The following is a 22,797-nucleotide window of genomic DNA, read 5'->3' on the forward strand; positions in this document are numbered from 1 at the left end:
ACAGATAGTGTTGTAGGTCAAAAGAATCTGGCTCAACGGGTTAAGTTGTGTTCTTAGCCAAAAAAATTGGTGTTGTAGCTCAAAAGTTTGAATCTAATTCAACCGGCCTCAGGTTTGAATCTTCCCTTCATATATTGTTGAGCTTAACTTGTGGTAAGAGAGCCTATACATCCCTTTCATGTGTGTATGTTCTTTTTTTGATGGGTCAAGGGCAGGTGTCTTTGATATACGATATCCGAGACTGTTTCTCCCTTTCATATGTGTTTTTTTTTTCTTGATGATATCGTTTTCTAAGATAGGACAAGTCAGGAGCCAGATGTCTTTGATATACGATATCCAAGGCTCCTTCTCAAATAGGTAAGAGATATCCAGTGTGCAAAATGATAGCTGGACTCTCACATGTTCAGGGTCCGATCGGATCAACCAAGACTAATTTACAAAACAAGGAGTTAGACAAGAGCGACGAGATCAATAGACAAGAATCTATTAAAAGATATTTGTCGGTTAGATCAACCAATATCACTACTAATCAAAGTACAAAAGAGACGAGTTATTGTTTTTTTTTTTTCTTCTTTTGCACGAAACAGGAGGCTACTAAAGTATAAAGGTTTCTGTGAACTATCTGTTCATAATTTATAATTTTGAAACCAAGAACAGCTTTAATTATCCTGATAAAAAAGCTCAACAAATTTTGAAAACATCTAAACAGTTTATTTTTAAAAAAGATTAAAAGGAACAGCCACACAATCTTCTCTGTGAGTAGACAAGATCTTGTCCTCATTTTAATCAACCTAAACTACTTGTATTTTTCCTTTTTTTGCCAAGTTACTAAAACAGTATCCCTAAATCTTCGCTTTTGTCTACAAAATACTTTTAAAAAATTGTAATAAAGTTCTTAAAATTTAAAGCTACCTTTCGAGTAAGAAATTTGGATGGAAATAGTGTAGTAGTGATACTGAACAACGTGATAATATTCAGGTCCTTAATGCAGTTCTGAAATGTTTATGAACAAAATTTATGGGTATTTTCGTAATTTAGTGTTAAAGAACGACCCGAACGACCTACGGGTAACTACAAAAACGTAACTTTTTTAAGGAATGGTTAATAAATTATGTTTTTAACCCAAATAAATTATGAAGGCAAAGAGGAAGAAAATAATGATAATGATGAAGAAACTCCCTACCCACAAGGCTCTTTGATGTGGAAAATAGGCAAAGACAATGACATTTAGGGTTCCTTTTCATGGCCCTCTCAATCTCTCCAATCACCTATTCATCCTCCCATGAAGAAAAGGCATCATTCTATGACCTCCCTACACTCTTCTCTCTAAAGCTCTAAAGCTAAAGCAAGTCAAAGTTTTAGATATAATTTTCATATGGATTTTATAACTTTACCATAAAAAAAAAAAACATTCTAATGCAATGTTCGAGATATAAATAAAAAGATATATATAAATACTGATAAAATACCTTTCTCCAGTACAACAACAGGTAGGAGAATACATGTTGATTACTGTTGAACTATGCTTACTTTGGCGACAAAGTACCTAAAATAACATAGACTTTCATTATGATTGAAGTATATTACACGCCTAGTCAACTAATATTAACACAAAAGATTCATTCAACATGAACATATACATAAACAATTTTTCCGAAAAACCCAATGTTAAAGATTTGGTCTCTTTCTTCTCTTTTCTTTCCCTGAACTGTAAATAAACCGGGGGGACAGGGCAATGCAATTGAGTGGGCAAACCAAATATATGTGATGTTTGTACCATTAGATTGTGCAAAGATTTCTCTGTTTTTATGTTTACTTTTTAAATAATGAACTTTGGTAGAGATTCTTTTCCTTTGTAGTTGTGATAGTAAATGGCTAATCATTGCCATCGAGAATTAATGATGGGAAAATGGACAACTTGATAAGACTCCTAGAGAGAGAGAGGGAGAGAGAGAAGCCATGGACTTAGCTTTTTCCATCCTTAATACAATTTTCTAAGAAAATATTCTCAAGAAACTTTGGTCATGATTCCTGCTCCATCAAGTATGGTCCTATAATGATATAAAATGATAAAGGGAGAACTGAATTTTAGACGTTCTGGTGAAAAGGGTTTGTCATTTTCATTGTGCAATGAAATCTTGTGTGCTTACGTTCTAAAACTTTCGGATCAGCATCTACTCTCTCCCTCCCTAGTTCCGGTTGAGGATTGTTGAGAATGAGTCTCACGTTGACTAATTTAGGAAATGATCATGAGTTATAAGTGAGGAATACATCTCCATTGATATGAGGCCTTTTGGGGAAGTCCAAAGTAAAGTTATGAGAGCTTATGCTCAAAGTGGACAATATCAAACCATTGTGGAAAGTCGTGATTCCTCACGGTTCCTACTCTCTCTTTTAGTTAGGTTGTTAAACTAAACCTAGGGAAGGAGCTAGAAAAAGACCCTAATGGATAGTAGATCTCGATGAAAAAGACCCTAATGGATAGTAGATCTCGTTGAAAAAGACCCTAATGGATGGTACAAGATCTCGGATTCACCATTCTCATTAACTCTTTTCCCCCTCATTTGGCCCTAAGCTTGCCCAATAAGAAGAACAAGATGACTGTAGTCCAAGAACTGTGTGGCATTGTGCAGAAAACACAAGGCATGAAGAAGAAATAGTGGAAGCAGAGCCATGGCCCTGTGCCTGTATTTGAAAGAGGACTGTGGGGAACTGAAGGTCAAAAGTTAAAAAAAAAAAAAAAAAAAAAGAAAGGTTCTCCTCCTCCATCCAACTTTAGCTTTTTGGTAGTGGAGGTGATTTCTAGTCTATTTCCAAGCAACTATTAGCCAACAGTTTCTGCATCTTAAGCTCATATAAATGTACTCCTATTGCCCGAGCTGATTCTTATGTTTTCATGTCACATCCCCTTTTTTGCAGAGTTTTTTTTTTTTTTTTTTTTTTGCCCCCCACGACATCCAGACAGTCTATAACAGAACTTCAGAATCAACATGGGAAAAAGCAACTACAGTTATGTTTCCTTCTGAACATGTAAAAGTAAAAGATCAGCACACAACTTTCACTAGCACAGAAAATGGAAAAAGGCTGTACAGTTTTTGTCCTATCAATATAGGCCCCACAATACAGAAAATTGGATGGAGTGATTGTGCCTCAAGATGATCACAGTTTGGTTGGGAACAAAACAAACACTAATGTACTAACTCAAATGCAAATATCAGATCTCATCAGTTTATCTATGGTAACTACGTCAACTTCTGCAATTTCGAAAAGACGATCATGCATCATAACGAAAAGGAAAATGTAGAAGTGCAAGAACCATAGCAGCAATTTCTATTAACAATCATGGATGAATGAAATCGACTAGAACTTTGGAGAAGTTAACTATAATGATGAATGGACACTTATATAACATTATAATGAATGAACTTGACATAATTTGTATGAGGGAGGAAATGTAGCAAGAACTTACACAATGGAACTCTGATCAAAGGAAATTGACCAGCATTGTGCGTACTTCCTACCACATCATCACACATCAAGCTGGCAAAATGATTCCTCAGCCGTGGCCATAAACAATCAGGTCCAAAGCATTCTTCCGGTCTCTGATAGAGTACTATATTTTTTTAAATTATATTCCCTCGTAGCCACCAATTTCTTCAGTTGATTGGATCCCAAAAATGACACCACCAAAAAACTGCTCATGACGCCTCTATCCATTGTGTACACATTCGGCCTTGTAGAAGAAAAGATCGGCATTACTAAATTCTCTTCTGATGATTGCAAAGGCCCTTCTCAAAACAATAAGATGACAAGTAAATGCAGGCATCTGAATAAACAGCAACCCCAAGAGGGAGAAGCTTCAAGATTTTATATGGAAGGCATGATGAGCAGCAGATATTATTTTTCTTTTTTAGGGACAACAAATGGTCACCCTCCATTCAAGTTTCAAGGCCAGGCATTGCAAATTTAGCTGAAAAACTTGCAACATGGTATCCGAGCTCAACAACTTCATTATTACTTTGAAGGCCCCTAAGAAAAGCTTTCGGCAACTTCCCATGCTCTCGCTGAACAACAATTGCAATTTGAGCGGCTATATGAAGAAATTCTACAATTACTTCAAAATCAGATTCCAGACAGCCTCTTGATGTCATAGCTGGGGTGCCTGCAGGGATAACAGACAGACAGCTAATTTATTAGAATAATCAATGCATACTGAGCTTTTCAATCTTAGGATATCCCCAAAAGATGAAATATAAGAGGGAAACTCACCGATCCTTACTCCTCCAGGAGTAATAATTCCATTATCACCAAATATTGTAATTTTGTTGAGAGTAATGTGGCACATCTCACAAACTTGCTCAAAGTTTTTACCTACAATTAGCATGGCATCAAAAAGATTACACAACGTATAATGAATGGAGAATAATAGAGTAAGCAGCCACATATACCATCAAAGCTAGAACTTAGAAGAAACAGACGTATAAGAATATGGAATACAAAAAAAAAAAAAAAAAAAACAAGTTAAGTTGAAATAGATTAAAATCGTTCAGAATCTATCTTCATTTGTTTTGCATCGTATAATACAAATAAAGAAGCCAGAGAAATGGATCTTCCTGCAGGATACTAAATAGCGCACTATGATATTAAAATTCTTTTATCAATGAAACAATGTCCTGTATCCAGTTGAAAAGTCAGAAAAGCTATTTCATGACGTCAAAATTATACTTATGATCTCAGTATTAGGCTCAATACAGGAGGATGTGTCCTAAGAAGACAAGAGGCTTCTGATACTGCTAGATGCTAAGTAGGGGAGTAATGCCTCAATTTATGGGCAAAATCGACACTGAACCACTAATATAATCTTTGAAAAAATGAAAAACTGCATCCGACCACACATTATGTAGTAACCATGCCAACTAAATTGACTTGATTTGCGGTTAGGTCGGTTCAATTAGGCAATTTTTCGCTTATCTTAATTTTCTTTCAAGGGAAAGAAATTATAAAATGAAGGAAATAGGAAACGCTTAATCAGTCGACTCGGTTGATGGTCGGCACACAACATCCCAAACCACTGCTGACTGATTAAGCTTGATTTTACTTGCACCCTAATGCTAAGACTTGCCTTGCCTTAAAATAGCATGCCTTGTTCATCTTTTCATCACTTCTGACACGTCTTTTTTTATGACTGACTGATTAAGAATTATCTTGAAAAATTCTCTCATTTCTTGCCAACCAAATTCTTATTTCTAACACCTTACTAATATAATTAAGATAACTATTTAAGCGTACTCAACTACAGTATCCTGTTTTGAATGAATGGTTATACAGTTGATACAAAACAAATCTATTTATTCCAAATTATGTAACTCATGTAATATAATAATATACCATTTCCTCTAATCACAACCCACAGTGCATAACATAATCTACCCTTACTGTGCATGAGCAATGTTTTAGTGCGCCTCTTTCCTCTAGAAACAAAAACTAATTGTGCACCTAAAATGTATCATGTTCACATCAATCTGCAAAATTTGGATAAAAATTATTACCTGTCAATCCCAAGGACCTTAGATCCCAGAGTACCATGTGATTATCTGTGCCACCAGTTACAAGCTTGTAGTTCTTTCGGAGTAGAGCAGAAGCTAAAGCTTGAGCATTTTTTTTCACCTGCTGCATGTATGCTTTGTACTCCAGAGTAGCCACTTGTTTTAGAGCCACAGCAAGCGCAGCAATATGGTTATTGTGTGGTCCACCTTGTAAGGATGGAAAAACAGCGAAGTTGATTTTCTCCTCAAAGTCATATTGGCTAGCTTCATTTCCCTGATACAGAAGCATTGCTCTCCTCCTTGGCTTACTACCCTTCCTATAGAAAATTATACCTCCCCTTGGACCTCGAAGGCTCTTATGAGTAGTGGAAGTCACAACATCACAGTACCCAAAAGGGCTGACACATTCCTGTAATAAAATTCAAATCCAAATAAATCAAAACATAAACAGAGTAGGGATAATTCTTTGTCTAAAATTACAGGATTACACATGAAGTACTGATGGACTGGACCAAACAATGCAAGTGAAAAAATAATTACAGATGGAAAAGAAACCCACTGAAAATTGCATAAACACGATGTTGATCGAACTGTATAATACAATAATCCAGTAGAAAGAAAAAATATTTTACAAGAAGAACAATACCATAATTCATAAGCTTAAAGATTCAAAAGCAGTCCAGAGTGTTTCTCAAAGGTTTCAATTCTCATAAAAATCAATGGGGTCAAGACATCTTAGCCCAACACACTGCTAAACTAAGGTAAAGACCTAAAATCAGTGTCTACCGAGATCCCTTGGTCAGTTACATTTTACTATCACAAAGAAATTCCATACAACCACCCTTTGACGCAATTTCTGAGTGTCAGGTAAAACAATTCAAAAATCATAATTATGTTAACAAGCAACTAAATTGCAACCCAAGAGAATGAGGACATGATAGCAATTAGAACATGTGAAAAGAAAACCAAAAACTTCGATGAGCCGAGAGACCAAAAAATTAATACACAGACATTCAAGCAAGGGCCGTAGCATCGCTAATGGTGAAGAAAAATTCAAACCTTAGCAGCAACAAGGCCACTGATTTGAGCCATATCACACATCAGAACTGCTCCACACTTATCTGCAATCTGCCTAAACCTTCCATAATCCAATTCACGAGGATACGAGCTCCCCCCACAAATAAGTATTTTTGGGCGAAAGTCAAGCGCCCTCTCCTCAAGCTTATCATAATCGATATACCCAGTTTGCGGATTAACCTTATATGGAAAACTCTCAAAGAAAATTGAGGCCCCAGAAACTTTTCTTCCATTCGGGGTACAGTAGCCATGACTAGTATTGCCACCAGAAGGAGTATCCAACCCCATGATTCGATCACCCGGGAGTAGCAGACCAGTGTAGACGGCAAAGTTCGCGGACGTGCATGAATAAGGTTGCACGTTAACTCCCCAACTATCAGAATCAAGACCAAACGCTGCCAATGCGCGCTCACGACATAGCGTTTCAATCTCATCTATATATTGATTTCCACAGTAGTACCTCGCACCGGGCATACCTTCGGAGTACTTATTAGTCAAGTGGCTTCCAAGTGCTTCCATTACAGCACGACACACATAATTCTCAGAAGCAATCAATTCAATGCCCTTGATTTGCCTCTGTTTCTCCTTCTCCATAATTCCAAATAGGTTAGGGTCCGCGGCTCGAAGGGTCTGGTTACCCCACGACCGTACAGCACTTCGTCGTGTCTCTAAATCACGTTCACACGAATTTCTCTTCGCAGAACTCGACGAGAACGAAGATTCACTATCTCTTCGGCGCTTCAAGCACATAGAATGGCCTAGAATACGAAACTCTTCTACATCCCTGTCGTCGTAGACATCGTCTTCTCTCTCCGCATCTCCAACCTCGTCTCTGTGACTCTCCGTCAGCGGTTCCATCAACTGAAGAGGGATTGGGGGGGACGAAAACGTGGGTTCCTGTCGAGAAGATTCGAGATGAAGCAGAATGGAATCATCAGCAATCTGAACGCGGTGCGGTGGCGAAGCATGCGATGAGATTCCAAGAGAAAGATTGGAATGGGAATTAGACAAATCCATTAACTACGAACAAAGCCACAAATATCAAAGTCTTAAGCCTATCAAACGAATTCCAGTCCCCAAAAGATTACACCTCCTGTAAACAAACACAATCAAAGATAGAAAAATTTAGCAAAGCCAAACCCCAACAGAAGCTCCGAATCAGGAACAATAGCAAGAACAACAAGAACAGCGGCAGGGGCAGGGGCGATTGAGGTCGGTAGAACGGCCAAGCTTGAATGATTGTGGCATTGAACTCAACAAAACTTCCATGGAAAAGCCAGAAACAGCGAAAACCCTAAAACTGTGAGATTTCCCTACAGAATGGAGGTCCTGAGAGCGAGAGACAGGAGAAGGAAGAAGAAGAGGAGGCGGAGGAGGAGAAGGCGAGCGTCGGATCGACGATGACAGGTTGTTTCTTATTACGGCGGTGGAGAACGAACCTGGACATAATAATATACTAATAATAATGTGAAAATTTTGATAGTAATTTTTTATTTAATTTTCAACCAATCAATTTGCTTTTAAAAATTAAAAATAATTATGGATTCATAATTTAAAACCCCCTTTTTTAATTTTATAAAATCTTTGATAATATCAAATTCATTCTTTAATTTTATTTTTTATATATATTTTTTATGGTCTATATAATATTTTATTCATTTCAACAAATCAATTTAAAATTTTAAATAATCATGTGAAAAAGAAGTTTGAAAGTGATATTTAAAATGATAAAAACAAAGAAAGTGTTATTTTAAAACAGAGAAAAAGTAAAAAAGAAATAATAATAATAATAATAATAATAATAATATAAAAGAAAAAAACAAAAAAAGAAATAATAATAATAATATTTAAAATGATAAAAACAAAGAAAGTGTTATTTTCTCCCAATTTTCCAACTATAATTTATTATATGCTTAATTTCTAAATAAAATCCATCCTAAAAATATAAGAAAATAAGCACTATTTTAAAAATAAATAAATAAGAACTATATAATTCAAAATTTGACGATAATATAAACACAATTGCATGCCACACCATACACATCCAAGAACAAAGAGCTCATACATTGAAGCATATTATAACCAGAACTACAGTAATAATATCAAACCTGTTCAATAAAATACAAGACATGGTGGATTGATTCTCTGTAAATCATATTTACATCCTTGAGATCAATGTAACAAAAGTAGATAAACATAAGAATTTATAAGTCAAATATAAAATATCACTTTAGCCTCAATCACCTGAGTAAGTGATTACAAAATCTTGGGGACATTTGTTGAGTCCCTATTGAACTTTTACAGTCTTTAAAGGGCTCGAGTCTCGACTCCTTGAATGACCAAAAGTCTTGAATGACTGACCTAGCAAAATAGTTCGAAAGGTTTCCATTTTGATTTCTCGTCGCCTGTTCCAAATTTGAAGTACCATTTGGATAAGTCAACACCCTCTTCGTATTGTCCAAGACGGTCGCTACCTTTAGCTATATACAATTCAAAATATCGTGAGCAATGATAAAGTTTTCATCTGAAAGCATACAGGTACCAACCAGAATTTGTGTTATGACCATGAAGGTAACACTCTTCCATCATCACGATGATCCTGGTTTTCCATCGCCTCCAAGTCACGAACTTCATAGTAACTGTCATCAAAATCCAGTTCACTGTCAACAAATTGATCCGTATGTACTGGGTTCAAAGAATTATGAATCTTGGGAACTTTGTTCTGAGTTTTTGTTGCCCTCTTCTTTGATCTATCAAAGCTTTTGGTGGCATTGTCGTCCTCAAAATATTCATCTGCATCTTTATATTCATCTCTTCGTCTCTTTACAGAATCGTTACTGTCATTACTGTTGCTTCCATTTTTCTCTGTCCCATAGAATTCCTTGATGGTAGATTCTATGGTTTCCAGAATACGGTCTCCATACTTGCTTACCTTAGCCCTAAATCAAGGAGATTTTTTTGTCAAATGTTTTGCATTACAGAGTAAATTAAAGTTCTGTAGACATGAAGGCTGAAAACTTACTTTCCAATGCCGTTGATATCAAGTAATTCTTCTTTTGATCTGGGAACTCTTCGGCTTATTTGCTGCAATGTGGCATTTCTGGGTCGAGGGAAGAAATGTAATCAACTAATCAGCACAGGTCACAAAGAAATTGGGACATAAACAATACTAAAAAGCAAAAAAAGAAACAAAATCTTAACAAAACCATGATGCAGCCTAGTTACATTTCAAAACGAAGGAAGAATTATATCAGATCAAGAAGAGTTTACAATGTTATAGGCCATCAATTAAAAAAAAAAATGTCATGTAACGTAATCCAGCTCCATAAATGAAAAGTATTAACATAGATCATAAGAGACCAACTCTTAAAAGTATATTTATTAATCTAACAATTCTACATATTCCAGGACATTTAAGAGACTTAACTACTTTCCAGGACATTCCTTGTATTCTCCCATATGCTAATCAACCAGGACTGGAAATCTTGACCAACTTTCTATTGTAATTACTTTTAGGCAACAGTCACTAAAGTTTTCCTTTTAAAAAAAATGAAGGAAAAAGAAGAGGAGGAGAGAGAGAAAGAGAGAGAAACATCTTTACAGGACATAACAAAGTGAAACAGAACCTACCCAAATATATGATATGCCATAACACCATCTGCAGCCTCTTTAACAAGATTAGTTCGAAGCATTCGCAAAGAAGAATACAATTTTGCCGAGAGTTGCTGCGGTAAGAAAACAAATCATTCTGTTCAGGAACAAGCCAAGTGACGAATTGTACAGCACAAATATCAAGAAACAACCGAAGTGTCGCCCAATGCTATGCAAAGTTTTTATTACTTACCACGTCAATTTCAGATTGAGGCTGTGCAGGAGTATCGGTATTGGGATATACTTTTCCAGATACCAAAGAACCTTTAGCTGGAGTCATTTCAGATTTGCTCAGTTTATTCGTTTTTGCAATTGATGGAAACCTGGCAAGTGCGTCATGTGCCAGAGAAAACAAATTAGCTGTCAAGTCTCAAGTGCTAAGCAAAGATATCGTGCAAGGACAATACAGCTTCTAGATGAGTTAAAAAAACGAAAAAAAAAAAAAAAAAAAAGAGAACAGAAAAGAGCGCAGCAGGAAAAGCCTTTCCATTTTTGCTTTTGGAATTAGTTCAGACCACGGTTAAAACTGCTGCTGCAGCAACCGAATGACTTCAACACAACAGCAAACCTATTGGGTGTGCCAAACACATTATTGTGTGACCTCGTAAACATGGTATCCTTTCATTCTGTAGCAAACATGTCTTTACAGCAATAGAAATTGCCATTGACACACCAAAAAAAAAAAAAAAAAAAAAAAGCAATGTTGTTTGTTGTTCCTAATGATTCAATAAATCAATTAACATATATAAAACTGAAAATATCAAATTCTAATAATACAAGGAAAACCATACGCTTCTAGTACATCAAATCGTTATATAAGTGACATATTTTTCTAGTGTAGTGAGCATCACCTAATCGTCTTAACTGCAAGGCTAAAACCAATGGCATGGCTACGGTAAAATTATATAAATCATGAAACGATACAAGATTATATCAAAAAACCAACAATTTAACTCTTATTAGAGGATATAAGTATAAGAGAATGACATCCAAAGCATAACTGAGAACTAAACAAGAAGAGAAAAAAAAAAAAAAAGAGAGAGAGAGAGATCTCAGTTTTTTCAAATAATTATAAAAATAAAAAACTAAAGTTGAAAACTATCCAGAGGGAAGTACTATAGTGCGTCAGACTCAAAGATCCGCCCAAGACCCCTTACGCCCTTGAAAATTCTCCTTTTCTTACCTAACCAATTAATCCCAAAAATAGTTTTCTCTAACTAAACTTACTATTAATCACGTTCTTATTCAATGAAGACTTGTCCCTCTACAAACTTAACATTAGCAAATGCATTCTTGAACGGAGACAGTAATTAGTCTACATGGAGATACTTACTGGAATTGAAACACATGAAAGTAGTGGCAAAGTTTGTAAACTCAGAAAATACTTCTTAAAGTCTTCGGCAATCTCCAAGAGCACGGCTTGACAAATTAACTAACGTAATAAACTATCATGTATACTCCCAAATTCAACGTATTACAAATGTTCAGTGCGCAAAAAATGGTCTTAAATCACTTATATATCCTGGCATTATGCCAGAAGCCAGCCAGCATCTGCATATACTTCAATTGTTCTTTTGATTTTTGTACGTATACTTCAATTGTTTTCCCAAACTTAGTGAAAGATAGGCTGTAAGTACTCCTGCTAAAGAGCTAACTTTTTTTCTTTTAGAAGTGAAAAACCAATTGAGAAAGCCTTCTCCTGATCTCCTATGGTTTATCAAGTGGATCAGGACACCTTGTCATCCTCTCCTTTCGCAATTCCATTTATTAAGGAAATCTTTCAGATTTAAAAAGAAAAATGGAGAAGAGTAAAAAGGGTATGATAGGTAGATGACACATCAATGCCAATACTTGAACCATAGATACGAACTACTACATTCACTTATGGCTTGTAATTTGTCATACAAATTGCAGCCCAACAATGACTACTAGGAGGAAGAAAATACTTAACCTTAATGTAATTCGCTGCTCTCCATTTAAAAGACTGCGAACCTTGGATTCGTTCACCTGAGGACAAATTGTAAAATCATGTACGTTTTAATACAGCAACTAGAAAATAAAAAGCGGCAAGAGAAGATTATATAAAAAGAAATACCAAAAGAAGAAAGAACAAGATAATAATCTTACAAACTTTTTTTTTTTTTTTTTTTTTTTTTTTTTCATTTAGTATACCGAATGAAGCATTGGTTTAGCACCTTCAGTAAGGATGAGACAGAACCATAAATATCACTTTTCCTCACTTCTTCCACAAAAATATCCTCAATAACAAGATGATGCAATATGCGGGAAGCCTCACTTTTCAAGAGATGTTTTCCAGCACCATGCAGACTCAATTTTTCGTGCCTATGTTTTTTGACCTAGATTTGTCAATGAAAGGCAATTAGAATAAATACCAAACTTAAAAATAACAAAAAAAACAAAAGTTTATATCATAACCCACAAACTGGCTCAAGGAACCCCTGTAGACTTCAAGTATATGAGCGGATGAAAATGGCTGCCTCATTGACCTCACCAAGTCAACCTTAGCACAATATGCAAAATTTAACCATTACAAATCATTATATGCACTAACATAATGACGCATAGTAAAGCTAGTTTAACAGAACATTTTAAAATACAAAAAAACAAAAAAATTTAGCACCAGACCAGTTGCTTAGCAATATCAGTGACATCCTTTTCTATAAGAGTAGTGGACTTCAAACAATTATCACATGTTTTCTTGCAGTTTCCAGGATCAAACTTCTCCCCAAAATGGACAAGTTGTAGCAAACGTCGGCAATCAACATCATTTTCACAGTAACTGACCTAAAATAATCGAGTAAAGAATAAATTGATTATGATTTGATATTCTAATAATACCTTAAAACAACAAGAACAAAATATTGGTAGAATTTGTGTACCATTCGCAACAGATTTTCAGTGTTCGTCTCTAGTATTCTTCCGGTGCTGCCCAGATTGGTACGATTATATCCAGATACAAGGGGACTTTGTTCAGTGGCTCCTTGGCTAATCATATGCTTGACTCGTATCTGCATACATGTTCAAGAAGTGTTGGCAAATAATCAACCAATACTGGGATTCAACCCACTTTTCAAGAACCTATTGAATGTAATATAGCCAGATAAGTAAAACATTCATAATCACAACTTACATAATCACTGTAACTATAATACAACACACAAGATGAACGCAGACCATCTCTGCCTGCACGCCCACACTCCTATTACATTAGAAACACACAGTAAGCCAACAATCTATTTAGGAAACAAGACTTTCAATAATCGGATGGCACTACTTCTAATAAAACAAAATTGGAAAAAAAAAATCCAACAAAGGCCAATTGTGGTTTTTATGTTCTCAAGTTGTAATAAAAACATTTTGAATCAAGACTATTAACTTGGACAATACCAGCCCAATGAAGAAATATACTATTAATTACCTGATGGTAGCCTTCAATCGACTTTGGAAGAGAATGGTGAATGACAAAACGAACATCTGGCTTGTTGATACCTGAAATATCCAAATAAGTGCATAGGTCTCAACAAATCAATACATTGACAAGCAATAATCAGCTATACCCATTCCAAAAGCCACTGTAGCGCAAATTATATTGATTTCATCTTTGCTCCATTGCTTCTGAATGAAGGAGCGTTGGGCAGGATCCATGCTACCGTGATAAAAGGCTGCTTTATGTCCACATTCCTGAAAATCAATTGATTGAAATTGGACTTACATATTTCAATCACTATTGTCAACTTCAAAAAGCACATAAGAACAACACACTTCGTCAAAGCGAAGTGAGGATTTATATCATTTATTGGCTGTGTAGAAGTGTCTTTGGCAAGCTTTATATTTAATCTGTGTAAAAGCCAAGTATCCATAAGATTTTAGAGGAGGTTTCTTTGCAGTCCTATGATTTATTTAGCTGGAAAGGAATAGGAAAATGTTTTTAGGAAGAGAGTTTGTAGGAAGATATTTGACATTCAGTGCATTTTAAAACTTTCTTCCGTGCTTCATTTTTTTTTTTTTTTAACAAGAAATAACATTTTTCATTAAGAAATGAAAAAAAAAAAAAAAAAAAAAAAAAAAAAAAAAAAAAAAAAAAAAAAAAAAAACTAATGCTAAAAAATACAACTTCCAAAACGAGTGAAAAGAAAAAAAAATTTATAGATTCAAGAAAAAAAAAACACTCCATTTCAAGTCAATACCATCCAACGAAAAACCATATAAACTATTTGAAAGAGAACATCAAGAAAAACCTTTAACATAAGTTGAATCAAAACAATCTGTCCACGAGAAACTTTTGCCTTCGAGTCAAATTCATTTTTCAACTATATAGTTCACCTTCATTGTGGGATGTTTTACTCTTTTGTGAATGGTTGTATTTATCAATGTAATTTCTTATTTATCAATGAATAATTTTGTTTCCATTGGAAAAAGAGGGTTCAGAATTGGGGAGCCAAGAGTGTTGATTGTAGATAGTTGATTCCCATTATTTTCAATTTTATTCATGTTGACTTTCGGATTTTCATCCTCATCAAAGTTCCAGACAGGGATTGCCCTCCTAAAAATTCCACTTCTGCACGTTGTCACTGCTGCCATCCAGCTGTAGAAATTCCAGAAATATAAACAGACTGAGGAAACCAACCTGTAACCTTTCAGCAACCTTTTCACAGTCCATTCTTGAAAGACAGTAAACAATTCCACATTCATCAAAGTGGTTATCTTTGATGAACTTATCAATATCGTCCACGCATTTCTTAGTCTTTGGCATCACAGAGTACCTGCAAGAGCAGTGATCAGAGTAAATAGCATGAAAAGTATCCTTGTATTGGCTCCTACAGAAAATGCAGTCATGTTATTATAGTTTTCTAAAAGTCGGATTGAAATTGGCTACAAAAAAGATAATACTTCAAGGTTATTTTAATAACCTAAATTATTCCACTGAGTTCAATAGCCTCAGTCATCATGGATTTTAGTCGCATGAATGATTAAGCAGATTCCCTTGCGTCTATTTTATCGTTTTGATAGTGTATTCTCATTAAAAAAATGTACCACTTAAAAAAAAAAAATCCATAATCTTGTTATTTTGGTCTGTTGCTAGTTCGTTTCAATTAACTTAATTTCTTACTGAAAGAATTAATGATAATCTTAAGTTTTTACATGATAAATGTTTTATACTTCATTATACACTTAATGAACTGATCTTCAGGTACTTAATAAGTCATTCGAGCAATATTTTTTCATTTCTGATGCTACGGATAAAAAAGTTAATCAAAGATCACAGAAGCCTAACATGAGCATACATTTAATCATCACTTACCATAAATTTGGCCGATTGAAACTTTGACGGAAAATTATGCAGTTAACAAGGCCAAGAGCTTGTACAACATCTTCTTTAACACTCGCTGTTGCAGTAGCTGTTAGAGCTAATACTGGAATTTCAGGGAATTTCTGTTTCAAGATACCAAGGCCCTGTAGATGTAAAGGAGCTGCTTATCAGAACCCAGAAGAAAGAAACAGCAGCAATTGAAACTTGGTCATGTCAAATCACACCTCCCACCTAAATGGTTGAGGGTGAGATCAAAGCTTGACCCTCACTTAGATTTTTGTGCGTGTTTTAGATAGTGGGAAGGACAAGTAGAAAGCTTTTGAGGACAAACCTGATAATCTGGCCTAAAATCATGTCCCCACTGACTTACGCAATGCGCTTCATCAATAACAATTCTAGCAAGCAAGGAACGAGCATTCAAACTCTGCAGATGTCTCAAAAGAACATCGCTTCTGTACAAAACAATTAATTAAAAAAGAAACGAGAAGAATCAATCTCAATATCAATGACATAAATTATACCAGTAAACAATAAATGTTAAATCATTCAAAGAAAAAAAATAAACAGGGTTTTACTAATTGGGGAGAAATGTAGACAAGGAATTAACATATAGACCCAAATAACTAAGCAACCAAAATAAGAAGAAAAAAAAATTTGGCTAAAAAATCAGTTTCAGTTTCTTTACTACACTCCGACCATAATTAGGAAAGGTTTGACCGGAAAAAAGGCTTGACTACCAGCTATATCAAACACCAGACCTCCCCAAACTCTCACTATCCCCTCATGCAAGAACACAAACACCAAAACAGACCCTGACGAGTTTGGGGAGGTCTGGTGTTTGATGTAGCTGGTAGTCATTCTGTCTTATATCATCTTAACGTAATTCACTAGAAAAGATGATGTTATAAAAGGAAAAAAATAATGCATTTAAGTTATTAAGTTAAGTACACAACAGGTGATACTTACTTAGCAACTTTTTCTGGAGTGACATACAGAAGCTTGCACTTGGAGCAATCAGAACTTAGTTCTCTTAGAATCTCTTGTTGTTCACTCCACTCCATATTAGCACTTAGGTAAGCAGCCGGTATGTTTGCCTATGGTGTGATATAATTGGTTTTACAAAGAAAAGACCAGATTAAGAAAAATCATTATAAGGTTAAGAGGGAAAGATCAGATTAAGAAAATCATCATAAGGTTGAACTTGCCTGCAATAGATGCATGATCTGATCTTGAATAAGAGACACAAGTGGAGATATCACCAGTGTTACACCGGGACAAATCAAAGCTGGGAGCTGCGGAAACAACAAATAAAAAGTAAAAATTCCAATCATGTAACAAAAATGCCAAATTCCTAGAAATCAATGAGAAAATATTCATAGTACTGGAAAAACTTTTGCAATAGCAGACGGATGAGCTCAAAAATCAAATTGAAGGTGAATACAGATATGAATGGTGGAACTGCTTGAGTGTCAGAAAGGGAAACCTAAAGGTAATTGCTTGAGGTTTTGAGATATGTTAGTTTACCTGGTACGTTAGGCTCTTTCCCCCTCCAGTTGGCATTAAAACAAAGACGTCACACCCACTCATTGTCGCATTAATGACCTCTCTTTGATTTGGACGGAATGAGTGATTACCGAACACTTTTTTGTTATTAGCCTTAATGCATAAAAAACCAAATATAAGATAAAAGGCAATGGGCATGGAAAAAATCAGAAGCTTGATAGCCTTAAAGTATCACCTCCAATTCTTTTGTCCAAGAAAAATTCAGGCTGCTCCACTTTTTGTCATTAGAACCTTCAATGTAGTTGACATCAATCACCTTTGGGATGTATGGCTCTCTCTCCACTGGACCAGATGACATTCCAAACCTTTCATCTGGATAGGATGAACCCATAGAATTCCATGGCTCAATCCTTCTAGGCTCACTGTGTAGGTGAATGTGAGAAGTATTTAGTGTTGATTCGGTCCTGAATTCAACTCCTTGAGGTGTTTCAAAATGAAAAGTCTTTGGAGTTACTGTTGTTGCCAAAAGATGAGACCTTCGCGTTTCATCATTAACTACATCGAGAGAAATATGTTTCTCTAGCAGCTGAATTTGTTTATTTAGATGTACCCTGAAAATGAATGGAAACAATAGATTAACTTCCCATTTATGTATTGTGTATATAGATAAGCACAGACAACCAAACTACTATATAAAAAGGCAAATAAATTTACTCTACTTGTACAAAAATAGATGCAACCAAAATTCATTCTATTATTTTCTTTCAGTACTTGTTTATATAGTGCATGCAAGTTTAACTTTTTACATAAACTTATATTAATAAAACGGATTTGAAACTGGATAGTAAACCTTTCTTGCCGAAGCTTATCAATCTGCACTGAGCTCAGGTTGTTAACATTATCGAGCAGATCATTTGATACAGAGATTAGCCTATCTTTCAACTCCTGCAAATGGCATGAAACTTCTGGGCATAGTACGATCTGTGGGTAACAATGAATCACGGAACAAATTATAGTAGCAGATAAAACGTTGGAAAAAGATATAATACAACTTTATACACCTTGAAACCATGACTGCAATTCGTGCACAATTCATCTGGAAAATTAGATTCCTCTTGTCTTTTCTCAATTGTTGGAGTAATTGGTGGAAGCTTAGAAACCGAAGGTTGAGGTGTGCAGACTGATTGTGATTGGTATTGTTCAACAATTTGGTCCACGTCAATATTCTGTAACCAAGAGTACTCGGTTCATGAATTTCAAATGCAAGGAAGGTCCAACAGTGGAGCATTAGCCAGCCAGTTTTACTAGAACAAAAATGGGGATCCACAGGGCAAAACTATATACACGCACACACAAGAAAAGTTATCCCACCCATATACCAACAGTAAGTTATTTCCTATATAATAGAAACTTGAATTGAGCTAACTTCAGAAATAAAAGGTCATTTCTGATTACGGATAAATGTGGTAAATCTTCCAAAAGAAAATAAGCTAGAAGTAATTCCAAACAACCAAGAAAAATGTGTCTAAACTTGTTTTATAGAAGCAAAAAGTAATAATATTGATAAAGATTACCTCTATTATGTCGTCATCCTCATCCTCCAAAAATGAGGAACATATATTTCTCTGGTTAGTGGCAAAATTGACCGAGCCATCCAACCTCTGAGAATGAGAATGATTGACCATCCACGGTCTGGCCATATTATTCCCATCTGCCTCATTTTGGCCCTCCATAGCTTTAATATTACTTGATGCAGAAAGACTCGATAGGAAACTCGAAGGTTTAGTTGTATCAACACTGAATTCACTAAAAAATTTATGTACATTCTTATATTGAGAACCAGCGTTGGCATCAGACAAACTATTTGATGTAATTCTTCCAGTATCAGGAGGAAGCTCAGTAAAAACACCCTTAACTTGTCTAGTTTTTCCAGGTTTTGCATAGTGTCTACAAGAAATCTGGATATTTGAAAGAACATGCCAGGCCTGCAAAGAAACACAAAATAAATTTATTTGGAAAACGAGTATTCCAAGAGATGTGCTGGAGGTATACAACTCCAACTTTCCATCTCATAAAAGAAAAAGGATACTATTAGCTAGGGATGGAAATAGAACTATCATAATAATTTGCTTTTACTTCAGCAAGGTTAGGGGTATCAGATAAACGCTATCAAGAAACCTTACCTAAATTCAAGAGTTCATTCATGCTCTATAGCTGACATGTTTAAGGTATATACTGGTTCTTCTCCCTTATCATGCCATCTGCTAATTTCTACATCACCAGTTGTTGGGTGCTTTTAATCTTGGGATTTTCCTTAACAAGGTAAGAGATGAGAGGGAGGCCGTTAATTATAAAGATTCCTTGTGGACTTCTTCAGCAAAGTCATTCTGTAATTATGCTCGTTTTTTTTTATCATTGCCAATTGGTGGATGTTTTTTTAATCCCCTTAGTTTGAAGGAGATTCCTAATTACCTTCTTTTGTATTTTTTTTCTTTAAAACATATTAAAGAAGAAATGGTTAAGCTTTTAGTCTTAAAACAAGTTGAACCTAACAGTTACTCAACTGAGCTACCATCTAATCTCAACATCTTGACCTGACTGCTTATTATCACCTAATGAACAGTAAGCACTAACTTGAGGACGAGTCTTTTTAAGAAACTTTATGATCAAATATAAAATGCATATTTGAAGTTATCTATAATTTTGTAACTTCTAGTAATTTTGATATAGCTAGAAATTGGGATTAGTTAGCATTTTCAATTAGTTTGGTGATTGTCCTTTATTTATTTTAATCAAAAGTTTGAGTCCTTATTTGCATGGTTTTGATTTTGTACTCCTCACTTTCGGACTGCCCCTCTTTTCTTGGGCTTTTTTAATATTCTTTCATTCATCATTGGAAGCTATTTTCCATCTTTTAAAATATGTATATTCTTACTGTTGGTTAATTGTCAGGATTAATGGTTAATGTAATATGCCCCTAACTTACATATAAAGACAAGGTTACCTGCTTGTAACAATTCTTCCAAAATTGAAAAAATAACCTATTGTCTTTCCTTACCTTCCCACTCATGTACACATTATAAAGCTAATAACTTTATTCACATAAAAATAATGGAAAATGCAGAAATAGATAAGATTATGAACAATCAAACTTCCATTCAGAAAATTTGAAAAACTACAAAGCATAAAAAAAAAAAAAAAATGCCAACAAAAAGGCAGGCAGCCTACAAAAACAGTCTCCAATCCAACAAAATAAGACCTAACGTATAACTACAAAAAGCCAAGTCACAGACACCCAAAGAGACACGCTGGATCTAATACAGAACCAACCCTCGCTCAAAGGCCTCTCAATCCCTCAATTCAATTGTTTTTTCTCCTCAAAACCCTCAAATAATTTCACACACCCAGCTTGCAAATTATTTTTAGATATAATCTTTCTTGTGATTTTACCTTTTCAATCTGTGACCTTTGTATTCTTTGAGTACTCTGCATCTGATAGGCCAAATTCCTAAACACGAAAAAAAAATTAATATATTATGGAGATAATCAAACCAATGCAAAGCCAAGAGTGGAAAAATCCAATCTTCCATCAATTTGAAATTACAAGCTGTTATTCTTTCTTCAACGCAAATCTACCTTAAATTTATAATTATTTTTGTGTGTGATAAGAAACTATTTTATTGTTAAAATGAAATATGAAGATGAGCGACAGTAAGTTTAAAAAAGACCACCAACTGGTGCAAAGGGATATATTGGTTGAGTAAATAATTAAAGTTCAGTAATAAACAATCAAAGTCGAGTCCGCAGCTAGCTAGCAGCCAATGCCTTGTCATGCATCCAAAGAGGAGGAGAAATACGGAATCTCAAAGACCAGTAAGTGCAACTTAGTACGGAAGGGGAGGTGGGGGATGGACATAGAGTTATCATTATCATTATTCTATGAAAATAAGGCAAATGATATAAGCAAATTCATAAGGACAGATGAAAGTTAAGCCAATTCACGGGATAGATACCCAGTATTAGTTGCTCCTGTAGTAGAAGGTTTTTGTTCTGCTAGAGAAAATAGAAAATTTGAGCACAGAAACTTCTTTTGGCATGTGAAATCTTTATGTGCTTTCGAGTGTTCCAACCAATTCATTCTAGGACATTTGCCACCAACTTTGAGACCGTCACCTGAATTGCCTCGACTGCATACAGACCAAATGGAGTTAACCGCTAAAGACAATACGTAAATGAGACATAATAAGTAAGAGCGAAGGCCGCTACTCTTCTCGCATGTATTCTTCCTCGATACTTGAATGGACTCGAATGCCTAACAATCAATGCCCTAAAACACACCAAAACACTTCGATTTCAATCTTTTTTCATACGCAACTGAAAGCAAGAAGGAAAGATAACGCATATGCTGATTAAACACTTTAATTATTACGTATCGAGCTAAACATCACAAGAAATGCAGTTATTGCGCAATCCTAGAAACCACCAACTTACTTGAAGTTCGAATAATCAGTACAAACTCGAAGCAGCGCGCATTCACAAGTCCCATTGACAACAGAGAGAAAGTCCAAACACGATAACGCAGAGCTTCACCTTCCAATCAATGACGCAAACATTTGCATTCAAATGCGAAAACAAAACAACGATTCAGTAACTGACAACGTTCAAAATAGTCCACGAGACACTCAAACAACAGAATGAGCAAATGGCCGAAACCCTAAAGCCGATTCTTCGAACAGATGGCTGACAACGGATTGAAGATAACCGAGAAAACATGCAGATATGGCGATCTCAATCGACTGAAACGAAGACGAAATCAAATTGGGTGTTCGCCGATGATCGGTACGTTGTAATGGATGGCTGCTGGCGGGATGGGAGCCTCAAGAAGATGTAGAAAAATGGCGGGTTGCGATGGCGGGATGATATTCCATTTTCAATTTCTTTTCAGTGACGAAATTTTTCTCTACGGCTATAGAATTAGAACAAATATTAAATATGAAACTGAAATTTAATAAATCAATTCATATTTAAATATTATTTAAATATAGATGATAATTAAATAAATAATTTTATATATCGAATAAATAAATAAATAATTATTCGTAATAGATAATTTTACCGTTAAATTTAATAAATAAATATATTTATTATTAACTATATACCGTTAATATTTTATTTCAAAAATATTTTCTAATATTTTTAAATTTAAAATAAAAATTCAAAAATATTTTTACCATTATATAATAAACTTTGAGCCACCTGTTTTAAATTTTTTTTTTTAATTTTAAAATTTGCATGAATACATTTAATATTAAAAAAATAATAATAATAACTTTTTTGTAATTTTATATATTTTAATTTATGACCGAATACTTTCCTATTTTTTATATTTGTCTCCTCGACTTATTTAATGTCCTATTAGTATCCTCGAGTGATATCTCACCTCGGTTGGAGAAGGGAACAAAACATTTCTTATAAAAGCGTGAAAATCTCTCCCTATCATACGCACGTTTAAAATCGAGAGGTCGACGACAATACTTAACAGGGTAAAGTGGACAATATTGGTTAGCGGTGGGCTTGAACTCTTACAAATTGGATCAAAGTTAGTCACCGAACGGTGCAATGCATTAGTCGAGTAGTAAAGCTAGACTCTCTTCATAGTAGATGCGTTTTAAAAACTGTGAAGCTGAT

The 22,797-nt window shown here is 35.0% G+C and overlaps 2 protein-coding genes across 6 annotated transcripts; both read right to left on the minus strand.

Moving 5' to 3' along the window:
* Positions 1 to 79: 79 nt before the first annotated feature.
* On the minus strand, positions 80 to 8,065 carry LOC111809980 (serine hydroxymethyltransferase 7). 4 transcript variants are annotated; one of them, XR_002817344.2, is made up of 6 exons: positions 6,606 to 8,065; positions 5,550 to 5,955; positions 4,270 to 4,371; positions 3,470 to 4,162; positions 1,470 to 1,546; positions 80 to 429 (listed from the first exon to the last, which is right to left on the minus strand). XR_002817344.2 is itself a non-coding variant. In XM_087117183.1 (5 exons), the coding sequence occupies exons 2-5, from the start codon at positions 7,479 to 7,481 to the stop codon at positions 3,939 to 3,941; spliced, it is 1,608 nt and encodes a 535-aa protein (XP_086973309.1). In that variant the 5' UTR covers positions 7,482 to 7,520; positions 7,764 to 8,065; the 3' UTR covers positions 3,308 to 3,938. The 4 variants fall into 4 exon arrangements, 2 of the variants coding, with proteins under 2 accessions (XP_086973309.1, XP_023552257.2); XR_002817343.2 differs by lacking the exon at positions 80 to 429 and having other exon boundaries at positions 1,434 to 1,546; XM_087117183.1 differs by lacking the exons at positions 80 to 429; positions 1,470 to 1,546 and having other exon boundaries at positions 3,308 to 4,162; positions 6,606 to 7,520; positions 7,764 to 8,065.
* Positions 8,066 to 8,666: 601 nt separating this feature from the next.
* Positions 8,667 to 22,062, minus strand: RECQ4A (DNA helicase (RECQl4A)). Of its 2 annotated transcripts, XM_087117181.1 has the most exons (27): positions 21,601 to 22,062; positions 21,376 to 21,436; positions 21,123 to 21,296; positions 20,560 to 20,617; positions 18,684 to 19,094; positions 18,171 to 18,335; positions 17,960 to 18,090; positions 17,345 to 17,720; positions 17,131 to 17,262; positions 16,812 to 16,898; positions 16,573 to 16,700; positions 15,938 to 16,058; positions 15,598 to 15,749; positions 14,923 to 15,058; positions 13,853 to 13,976; positions 13,714 to 13,784; positions 13,426 to 13,494; positions 13,175 to 13,303; positions 12,921 to 13,079; positions 12,715 to 12,795; positions 12,470 to 12,631; positions 12,226 to 12,281; positions 10,468 to 10,597; positions 10,254 to 10,348; positions 9,646 to 9,723; positions 9,170 to 9,562; positions 8,667 to 9,103 (listed from the first exon to the last, which is right to left on the minus strand). In XM_087117181.1, exons 2-26 carry the CDS (start codon positions 21,384 to 21,386, stop codon positions 9,181 to 9,183), a joined length of 3,618 nt encoding a protein of 1,205 aa, XP_086973307.1. In that variant the 5' UTR covers positions 21,387 to 21,436; positions 21,601 to 22,062; the 3' UTR covers positions 8,667 to 9,103; positions 9,170 to 9,180. The 2 variants fall into 2 exon arrangements, with proteins under 2 accessions (XP_086973307.1, XP_086973306.1); XM_087117180.1 differs by having other exon boundaries at positions 8,667 to 9,562.
* Positions 22,063 to 22,797: the final 735 nt, after the last annotated feature.

This window comes from Cucurbita pepo, chromosome 14 (assembly GCF_057944985.1).
Source record: "Cucurbita pepo subsp. pepo isolate OVF chromosome 14, ASM5794498v1, whole genome shotgun sequence".
NCBI classification, from domain to species: domain Eukaryota; kingdom Viridiplantae; phylum Streptophyta; class Magnoliopsida; order Cucurbitales; family Cucurbitaceae; genus Cucurbita; species Cucurbita pepo.

Excerpts from the sequence above, each read along its gene's own strand:
- LOC111809980 (XM_023696489.2), bottom strand. The coding sequence starts at position 7,640 with ATGGATTTGTCTAATTCCCATTCCAATCTTTCTCTTGGAATCTCATCG. Across the intron at positions 5,956-6,605 it reads GTGGCCTTGTTGCTGCTAAG|GAATGTGTCAGCCCTTTTGG; the intron begins GTTTGAATTTTT and ends ATTTTATTACAG. Across the intron at positions 4,163-4,269 it reads TCCTGGAGGAGTAAGGATCG|GCACCCCAGCTATGACATCA; the intron begins GTGAGTTTCCCT and ends TTATCCCTGCAG.
- RECQ4A (XM_087117181.1), bottom strand. Across the intron at positions 17,263-17,344 it reads CTTGGACAAAAGAATTGGAG|GCTAATAACAAAAAAGTGTT; the intron begins GTGATACTTTAA and ends TTATGCATTAAG. Across the intron at positions 16,701-16,811 it reads AGATCATGCATCTATTGCAG|GCAAACATACCGGCTGCTTA; the intron begins GCAAGTTCAACC and ends ATCACACCATAG.